The sequence below is a fragment of the Mya arenaria genome, chromosome 14 (assembly GCF_026914265.1).
Source record: "Mya arenaria isolate MELC-2E11 chromosome 14, ASM2691426v1".
NCBI lineage: Eukaryota > Metazoa > Mollusca > Bivalvia > Myida > Myidae > Mya > Mya arenaria.
Window position 1 is genome coordinate 61,389,266 of NC_069135.1, and position 10,754 is coordinate 61,400,019.

General features: G+C 32.4%; 1 protein-coding gene across 1 annotated transcript; it reads left to right on the plus strand.

The window, feature by feature from the left end:
- Positions 1 to 8,283: 8,283 nt before the first annotated feature.
- Positions 8,284 to 10,754, plus strand: LOC128216353 (complement C1q tumor necrosis factor-related protein 7-like). Its single transcript, XM_052922912.1, has 2 exons — positions 8,284 to 8,398; positions 10,336 to 10,754. The coding sequence occupies exons 1-2, from the start codon at positions 8,284 to 8,286 to the stop codon at positions 10,752 to 10,754; spliced, it is 534 nt and encodes a 177-aa protein (XP_052778872.1).

Sequence of the window (10,754 nt, forward strand, 5' to 3'; positions counted from 1 at the left end):
CAAATTATCTATTTACTGTTGTATGAGAAAGATTGAGTCTGCAATTAAGTTTGATAATAAGTATTGTCAGACTGACTACGTTGTATGAGATGTACTATTAATCCGGTAACCTGTGAGTATTTAGGCTTATCAGTCAGACTGTGTCCAGCAGATAGTGCATAAAATCAATCATTTTTTAAATTCAAGTCATAACATATGTAACATATGTTTGACAACGACTACGTATTTTGTGCTTTCTGTTGGTTTATAAAGAGATATCAGTGAATTAAAATGATAGATTGAGTTGATATTTTCACTGATTTTATTTTGCTATCCAAATCAAATATCAGTGCTCACAAGGCTGGAATACAATATCCACGTCGTTATTTCCGAAATAACCTATGTTCTATCGCGTTCTTTCTACTAAAATGTATTAATTGTTCGTTTACCTGAAAGTCGCAATATAGTTTACAAGAAATGTGAATAAACACCACTCGTGAACTATAACTTTTGTTGCTCACTCAGTGTAATATATAACTACCTTTAACAGAACAAAACACTTATCCTCTGTTTGATATGGTCAGACATACTACTTTTATATTATCTTTTTCTTAAAAAAACAAATCTTTTATTTTGAAAGACTCACACAATTTCATATTACCTTGGATATTTTATTTTTACCGCCTCTTCAACAACATCATTAAACTATACTGATACGACTAATACTTATCATCCGTTTTAATAAATCAACATTTGTTCTAGATTACTGTTGGACAAGATGAAAGACGTTGCTTTACGAAATTTGGGGGTGAATCTGCTGGCACCGCAATTGTTTCCGGGATGATTGCTCTTTTGTTGGAAGCCAAGTAAGTTTTGTTGAGTAGATAAATTATCACAATCTAAAACGTGATAGTGGATAGTTTTCAGATATATTTAATCAATCGCTATTCATCGAAATAAATTGTAAGCGTCAATGAGATAACAAAGTTCATTTTCAAACAATTGAAAAAGGTGTATAATGCATTGAACATTGCAAATCTTTGGCATGCTTTCTTTCAGTCCTGGATTGCCAGCAAGAGACATTAAACATATTTTGATTATGTCCAGTAGCCATACTGGGTTGCAAGTTTCCTCTGAATTCAAGCAGAACAGCGCTGGGAAACACTGTAAGTTTTATATTAAGCACCTAACATTGAATGGTGATAAACCGTGTAAAAGACCACAGCTACCATGTAACCATTTTATGTATTCCAACCTGCATTTTACATCCTTGAACAGTAATGGTAAAGGCATGCTCGCAACAACTCCATATGCATTGATTTGTCTCAAATAAACTGACAGTCTAATGGATCTACTTTAATGAATAGAATTGTTCTGTGATTTTGTAATTTCCATTCTTATAAATAATTTTTAACTATGTTGCGCGTAATTTTAAATTCTATGGAGTCCATCATCTTACATAAGCTTATCTAGTAAATATTCATTATACTTGACACACTAAGTTGTCAATTCAAATATATTGATTTAACCTCCATCGTGTATAATTCCCAAAACTTCTCAATTTATCATGCACTTCATACTTCTGAAGTTCTGCTATTTCTAGAGGTAAAAATGCTCTTAAAGTCGATGTCAATGGTTAACCCTGTGTCATGTGCCCTGTTTTATTTTTAACTAATAATGAACATCAGCTATTCATTAACCATTAGATGAAGTGTTGTCAGTTTATCTTGTTAAGTATTGTATGGCAACGTTTTCCTAAGACAATGAAGGTAAAGATAGTATTTGAACAATACATAAACGTTAAAAGTACAATAAATGAAAACTATCAAAATATTCCATTTAAAAACTGTGTTCTAGAAAAATAAACATATTTTCTGGCAAACGTTTCCTCTCTCTTTTTCATATATAAGAAACAATAAATATTATTATTCTGATTTGTGTCATGAAATAAAATGACAGATATTTCATCTTATGTTAATTCATCTTATTCATTCTTATCTTGGTTTATACTAATTTATTTTAGCTCGATTGAGACGAAAGCTGATAGCTTATAAGATCACTCTCGAGTCCGTTTCCTGGGCAGAAACCAGTACTGTGTCCTTTTTGAGAGGCCATGAGAAAGTACCCCTAGTGGGGATCGAACCCACAACCTCTTGGATGAGAGGCGGACACCTGTACCACTAGACCACTCTCACCCCATTCTTATCTTGACTACTATCATCTTACCACGAAACTATTGTCAGCCCAAAAAAAGATGACACGAGACAATCTGGACCCGGTTCTGTTATGTAAACTTTCAAAAGCGCAAGCGTCAAAAAGGTTTTGCATAATATACACGATACATCATAAGCTTTCACTTCTTACATTTGTCAAACACTGTTTTCTAAATAAATTTGAGACGAAACTCTTTATGCATCCTCGTATGTACCCCTAAAATCCACCGAAAATAGGGATTTGTATAAAATCAAATCTATATTTTTTACGGGCATTTTCATCTGGTTTACAAAAAATTAATAATAATATCAAACATAAATTCATTGCATAATTTATGGATTTGATTTTCCACAACTCTATATCTTTGTATTTAAGTGCAAACAAACAAAATGTTAGAACAGTTGCGCCTGAACTTGTTTAGGAATATACAGTTTAACACATCTAAGAACCCTTCCTTTGACAAAGTTTTAAAGTCTGAAGTATTTCCTGCAAGGAGAATACTACTATAGGTGGTAACAACTTAAGTATTTAACAAAACATATAATATCAGTTAAAACCCTGTACTTTTATGCCAACGTATTGTGTCGAACATAGGGAATATTTAGGTGAACACTCCGCATTTATTAACATTTGTTGTTTTTTTCTCTACGCATTTTTACTTTCACTTGAGTAAATCGTTTACTGAAACAGTACCCAAACGAGAAGACATTGCGCTGAAATGCGGCAACGAATGTATTTGACTTGTTTTAATGTTTAAACAATCGAATTTACTGTGCCGTCACCTAATCATTATCATATATAATACATTAATAAAAAGTAAAATAATCCTAGACCATCCGAGATTGGGTTACGGCTTACCCGACTCCTTTACGATGACAGAGATTGGAAGTCAGTGGAAGGAGTTACCGCCGATGTTGATAAGAACTCTAGACTTTTCAGCTGACACTATGTGAGTTTGATGAATTTTACTTCAAGTTTTACCTTTCTTTTGTACATATACATTATTTGTGGACAATCGTTCGGCTAAGAATATGTGTTGGGTTATGTTAACCAAAATAGTATGTAAAAATTAATTCACATCATTTTTCATACCCGTTTTTGACTAATGCTGGCCATTCTTTCTTTTGGCTTTAAAGATAATTTTCGTACATTACATAAACTACACTTTTGTTTCGAAATAGTTTAGATTATTAATAAAATACAGTTCTTTATAAAGGAATGTCTTTATCAATGTCAATTTATTCTTTCGCAGGTAAAACCAGTCCAATGACTGGATCGAAATGATGTCGTACGGAGATATTGGCTGTAACAGTACGCAGTGTATTGACAAAATTGAAGAGGTTCTGTTTGGAATAGAGTTTGTGTACCCAGAGATATATACATTGAGTCTTTGGGTTGTTTCACCCACTGGAACGGTATCAGTTTTAGCTGATTTCAAGCCAAAACCAAATGGAAAGATGAAACAAAACATAAATACAACGTTTCGGTCCAATCAGTTTTGGGGAGAAAATAGTGCAGGCAAATGGCATGTACATATAACATGCAAAATTCCAAAGAATATTTTTTCTGCAAGTAAGTTCAAGATAAATTACAAATTATAAACACTGTTACACTCAGATACTATCATTTTGATGCTTTAATGAATAACTAACATATGGATTATTTTCAGATTATGGTTGCAATGTTGCTAAGACGCATTTGAAAATATACGGAACTTCAGAGACTGAAAGGCTTTCTCAGCAAAACTTGCCAACTAAAAGTTCAAGTTACCCCCTCACGAACTTTGACTTTGTCCTGTTAATAAAACAGAACAGCGGTTTAAAACATATACTGATTGCAACGACTGTTTCCGTTTTCTTACTGATAACAATACTATTCCTTTTTGGACTAAAATATGGATATTGTCGCACTCTTCCTAAAACCATTGAGTACAATATAATATAAATGATGTTATAACGTCAATGTAAGGCTATTACTTCCAGGACTTGTTATCCGTAACCTTACGAGTGTCTTGTGTGTAATATATATTTTAAGTAAGCAAGAGTGAGCTCTGGAATTTCATAATTTGTATTCCTATGGGAGAGGTTATTATAGTGCCGACAGGAGCCAAGTGCACATTCGTAAGACTGAACTATGTAGTTGTTTTACTTCCATTATTAAAATATTATAGTTGATTGAGTTGGCGAATTCGGACGATTACCATTGTTAATATATAGGAAAAAAAAGATAATCAAGTACTGCAAAAAGATAAATGCGGAGATATTGAATTAATACAAAAAGGTTGATGCAATATTACGAACATATGAGAATGGTTTTTCCCACATTTTGCTAAATGAAAACATTGATGATTACAACTTTGAAATAGTACAAAAAAGTTAACACTAAATATATATATGGTCCAAGTTGGTCTGTCCAAATTTAAGGGACGTAATTAATAATAACTAATATAGGATGTTATTTCACACATGCATAATTGACAAAAGTGTTTGTACACTTGTTTCATTCAATTTGTTTTTTATACTTTGAACTTTCTATAATGGTGTACACAGTAAACCCTATCCACTCACAAACCTATCGTCAGACCTATCGCCGGCTGAATGTCTTGATACGAAACTAAAAGTATCTTCCGTGGCCAAGAGTGTACAATAGGTTCATCCAAACCCATGAGTGTTTTTTTTTGCTGAAAAGGGTTTATCGAGTTTCCGCAGAACACCCTGCGCGAGTGATGGGGTCAACCTATCTTACACGAGCAGACATCATGGTAGATGCTTTTTCTCCCACCTCAGTCAAACAGATTATAGTAAAAATGTATTATTTTCCTGGATTTTTTTCGTGTAGTGAAAAAGTAATTCCATACGGGTTTTTATTTTCTTTGCCCGTGGGCAAGATAATGATTTCCAGCATGGCCAAATATTTGGATCTACTTAATATATGGATGGGGGAAATCGGTTTCTTTGGGGCAAAAACCAATAATGTAATATGAGGAACTCAATGTTTCTTTTAATGTTGAAATGTGACAAAATCGCTATAAAAAGTTAAAATACTGTTGTATCATTAGCATAAATATCTCACTATATTTGTTATCAATGATTTTTCTTAGTTTATCTAGTTTCATAATTACTTTCTTCTCATATAATTACTTACTCGCCCATATAACCTACACTGTGCGTCTTCCAACAAGGCTTTAGTGATGAATGTTTTTTCAAGAACAAATGCAATTGAATGAAATAGACAAAGGCTGATTGGATTGTTAATAGAAAACAACTGTACACTTTAGTGCACAGTATTGAACGTTGATTTGATCAAGCAAGAAGTGAACATCATATAATTACTTTTACAACAGTCGATTTTATGTTGGATCTGTTCCCATATTTATATTGTTCATAGAACAAAAAAAGTCACATTTTAAATAAGTTCATTTGAAATATGCAAGCGTTTGATTGTCGGTTATTAAGTTTTTGTATGCACTATTATTTGTATTATGATTAAAGTACCATTATTTAATATTGAATGCATCCTCAGCACTCATGTAAAAAGGCAATTAAAAGTCATTAAAAAAACTGTTGTTATTAAAACATCATGTTTGTTTCCATTGTTTTGTTATAGTTATGAACATTTTTTTTTTATTGATAATAGTATTAAATTTCTTAGTGTGGTGTGCTATTCTAATAAAGCACATTTAACAGTGGTCTGTTCTGGAGATAAAATCAATAATGAGCTATTGTACGAGGCACACGAATGACGGGTAAGCAGTCTCGTGAATAAAAGTATATGATATATACTTATTTATAAATGCAAACCGTAAATGGTGGGCGATCACCCTGAGAATTTTTCAATTAAAGTGTCGATACACATGAAATGCATTGCGTACCGATTACTAAATGGCGTATTTTGTAAGTAATACATCCACATTTATATCTATTTAAACCGAGTCTCATTTGGTCGTTTCATACTTGTCATATGTGAACGAAGTACATATTAGCCAGCTGGCATGTCAACATGTGCAGGTTAGTTGCACATCAGTTTATGCCTAACGCAACACCTATTAAAACCAAAATAATATGCTAGCTTCACGAGTGAATTACCTCAGGGGGTAACTTTCTTACATCTGAATTTCCTACAACATTTTTGAGTAAGAAACAATGTTTACGTTTTGCAAGAAGACGATGCCAAAGCTATGACAGAACCAACATAAAACAACAATACAATAATGAAGCACATTGAAGAATCGATATTCAGCTGATTCAAAGAAGTGCAGCAAAATTATTAAGATTTCTCAACTTGATTCTATGGTTTTCTATTTTCATAACAACGTGAAAGGCATAACTTAATACTTACGAGTATAAGCAGACTGAGAATTGTCTGACAATAAAAACTATTGTAAACATCATTAATTGAATTGTGTACAATGTATATCAAATTCTTAATTACTTCGAGTTGTATTTGAAATAAATCAATTTACTTCTTTGCATGATGAGTAACACTATGTTACTCTGATAAATTAGAATGTTTGGCAGTTAAATGCAATCAAACGTACAGTATAACGAATTTCCTATAGGCCCAACATACGTACTATTTTGAAAAACGATGTACATGTAATACGGAAGTAACTTGAACTAATTTACAGCTAGAGAGGTTACATAGATAGATAGGGTGAACTACACAGGGGTCAGAATTACCCTAGCTCTTATGTGAATATACATATACATATATTGTTTCTTAAACGTTTTCGGAATAATGCACGGGATACAACTCCCAGAGTTTAGTCAGTACTGAGACTCACAATTCCCAGTACTACATTCGAAAATAAGCAGTAGGCAAGCGAAACACTTGTACAAGTTTATGATCATTTATGGTATGACGTGATCGGAGGATTGAACCCTTAACCTATGGTTCCAGAAAAGAACGCCAAACCGCCACGCTATCGGGCTTTTTTTATTGACAGTTTATGATGTGTATCAACATAACACACTTAAGAATATGCGCATTTAAAGGGCAGTTTGTTTTCAGTTATTATTCTATTTGGTTTAAATAAAAGACGTTTGGAAAAGAACAAGTGTGCTGACTCTTATTTCTTGAAACTAAGTGTGCTTGTGAAGCGAAAAAAAAAAGATTTGCGAAAATATTGCACATTTTCATATGCAATTTTCACTATTTGTTTGTCACTCTTATAGACATGACATGTTACACAGTATGTCGCCGTGATTATGTCTGTAATTGCCACAGTCCGACGTATAGTGTGTTAGTATTACTCTTTTTTCGGATTTTAGGATTTAAAGCTGGACAGTAATTTCACGTCTTAGCAATTAGGCCCCAGGTATTTGAACATTTCTGCGTAGTTTTGTGTGAGAATATTAAGTTGAAACTAATTGCATTATTTAATGATAGTATGTACTTTCTCAACGTACGTTTATTCCGCGAATAAACGAGTCTCATCTGACTTGCCATGGCATGTTTTGTCTTCAACCCAGGTCTCAAAATCATATAAATCATACATCATAACTTGCACATTTTCCTGTGAGTAATGTTCTGATATCAATATGAGCTTTATTGTTGTGGTTGCACATGGAACATTTTTAAGTAGAAATAACTTAATTACAAGTGAGCAGGAAAAACAAGTATAACAATGATACTAATTTTCGGGCGTTTCCATGAATAAATAATAGGCTTTCATAATGAGTTAATTTACGCAATCACTTAGAAATCAGTAAACAATTGAAATGACACTAATTGCAAGATTACAAAAGCCAAACCGGGTGCACCTCCTTCTAATTGAAGGCTTACTTATCAGAGACAAATAACAAAGCCCGGATTCTGCAACATAGAAAAAATAACAGTATAAAATAACTTGTTTTGATACTTATTTTCATACACAACCTGCTTTTGGCTACTCAGAATATTACTCAACTACTCAAAATGAATGTTCAGCAGAAATGTTTCGTTCTTTTTTGTACATTTTCTTTTGTATTCGGTGATGAGCCCCGTTTCAAATCAAGATTTGAGTACGATGAACAACTCTTGGAGAAAATGATTCGCATGGAATTCGAACATGCACAGTGGGAAACACGCATTAATGAAATTCTAGGGAAAATGGAGAAACAGAGAACTGGGATTCAGACTGATTTGGAAGTATTGCGAAATGAAAGAGAGGAGTTTGACAAGCGCGTTAACGAGACGATGGAAACCATGCAGCAATTGTCTCAGCGTAAGTGTCATTTTCTATATCAATATCTTTTTTATGTTAATTATACAGTATTAATTCCAAAATTTATAAACATTTGAAGTAGCTAACACATCGAACCTTCTGGTTGAATTCATATGAGGAGAATTACGAAACGAAGTATTATGATACATTTTCTGAATAGTAAATCATCATGTGATATCGTATTTAGTTGCAGAGTTTCATATTGACGATATGGGGTTTTTTTGCCAGTGGATATCATTATGTATGGCTTTTTTATGGTTTATGTTTGAAATATTTGCTACTGAGTTAGTTTTTGTAGTTTTTTACGTAAGTATTTCTAGTGAATAAAACTGTTTGATTAAATGTTTTATTATTTATTATTTATCCAAATACACCATCTACATGCATAAAAACATTACTTATTTCTTAAAAGAGAAAAGGTTTGTACATACAAGTCTTTTTTAAATAAAATAATTTCCCAAATACCATTTTAGTGGAACCTGTTAGTCGGAAGTGATGTTACTCGATGGTTTTCACTACGTTCACTCGAATGTCTCTTATATATGTAACTGAAGAAACGGGAAGCAATTTGACGTTATTGCAAAATAATTGTAATGAAAAGTGAAAACCAAAGCACTTGACATAACATTTAATCCAACACCTTAAAACATTAGGATAGAAAACATATGTCCAAAGGCCAAAAAGAAACGCGCGATGCGGCTTATATGTTCTTTGCATCTCTAATCGTGATTTACTCTTTATTTATAGATGTTAGAACAAATAATGCCTAGTTACGATGATGCTCAAAAATAAGTATTATATAAGAAGGATTTATACTCTAAAACATAGTATGAAGCTTAGCGAACATACCCTGTTAACCGAACATTAGACAGGGAAATAAAGTATGCAGGCTAAACGTACCTTTCTTATGGAGGAACTGGTACTATTCAAGTTACCATAGGGACAAAGTTATTTCAACTTATAGACATGTTTATGTTGTAAAGGACTTCTTTCCAAATTCAAGTGTCTATTTGTTTTAAAACAAACATATTTATCAATATAGCTGAACATGCCACGTCCTCAAGAAATGGTGTAATGTGAGTGGGAAAGCAAAATATTAACTTATTTATGGATTTACTGTTAATGCATTTTGCCAGTTAGATAGTAACATAATTGAATTTAGTATAAAATCTAGTATATATATATATATATATATATATATATATATATATATATATATATATATATATATATATATATATATATATATATATATATATATATATTGAAACATATATGTTGGAAAGTATTTTGTTTGTCAAATCCAAGTGTTTATTTGCTTTAACACAAAACACATTTAAACATGTAGTTAAATTTTACACATGCTTAAAAAATGAAATGAAACGGGTGCGAACGCAAAGCATATATTTTCCCTATTGAGAAACTGTTATAGCGTATTTGCCAGTTACATAGTAACATTTTTTAAACTATCATATAGTCTAGTACATTAATGAAATTGCCATATTTATGATGAAAAGTACTTTGTTAATAAATCAAAGAGATTATTTATTTTGAAATGCAACATTTATTGATAAAATTGAATTTTACCCATCCTAACGAAATGAGATTGTAAATTGCAACAAATGAACATTAAAAAGTTCTGCTGATAATGCTAACCAACAACTAACTGGTTTAGTTTTGTTTTCAATATAACATTATTAAAGTCAAGAAAAATTAAGTTTGAGCACCATTTAAGGATTTGGAAACAATACAAGTGATATATGTACACAACAAAAACAGTATATTTGCTACTGAAATTAAATGTTAATGCATCAAAAAGAAGATGCCAATAGTAAAGTGATATCATCCTCTTATAAATAATGAAACAAACCTTATTGTCTTTGTAGCAGAAATAAAACCTTAACATGTGTGACTTAAATGTGTTTTCTCCTTTACAGCGCAACACACAACAGTTTTGTTCCGAGCACGGGGGGTTGCCGATTACACTCTGACAACTAAAAACCAGATCATTATCTTCACCGAAATGCTTTACAATGTTAGTGGAGGCTACAATCCTGCAACTGGAAAATTTACAGCACCATTCACGGGTATCTACCTTTTCACTGTTCACCTATGCGCTGCACACTCTGGAAGTATCTTCTACGCTATTATTACCAATGGAGAGCAGGTAGCAAATGGACATACGTACAGGGTTTCGGGATGGGTTTGTGTTTCAGGAGACACCATAGTACAGCTTGGTGTCAATGACGTCGTCTACGTCAAAACCACTTACACAGCAGACGTACTTTTACAAAGCGGACTGAACGATGATTTTGACGCAAAGTCTAATTCTTTTCAAGGCTTCCTTCTAAAGTAG

What these genes read in the sequence shown, in the direction of transcription:
- LOC128216353 (XM_052922912.1), top strand. Translation starts at nt 8,284, where the DNA reads ATGGAGAAACAGAGAACTGGGATTCAGACTGATTTGGAAGTATTGCGA. An exon ending in CATGCAGCAATTGTCTCAGC is followed by an intron (nt 8,399 to 10,335) that starts GTAAGTGTCATT and finishes TCTCCTTTACAG; the next exon opens with CGCAACACACAACAGTTTTG.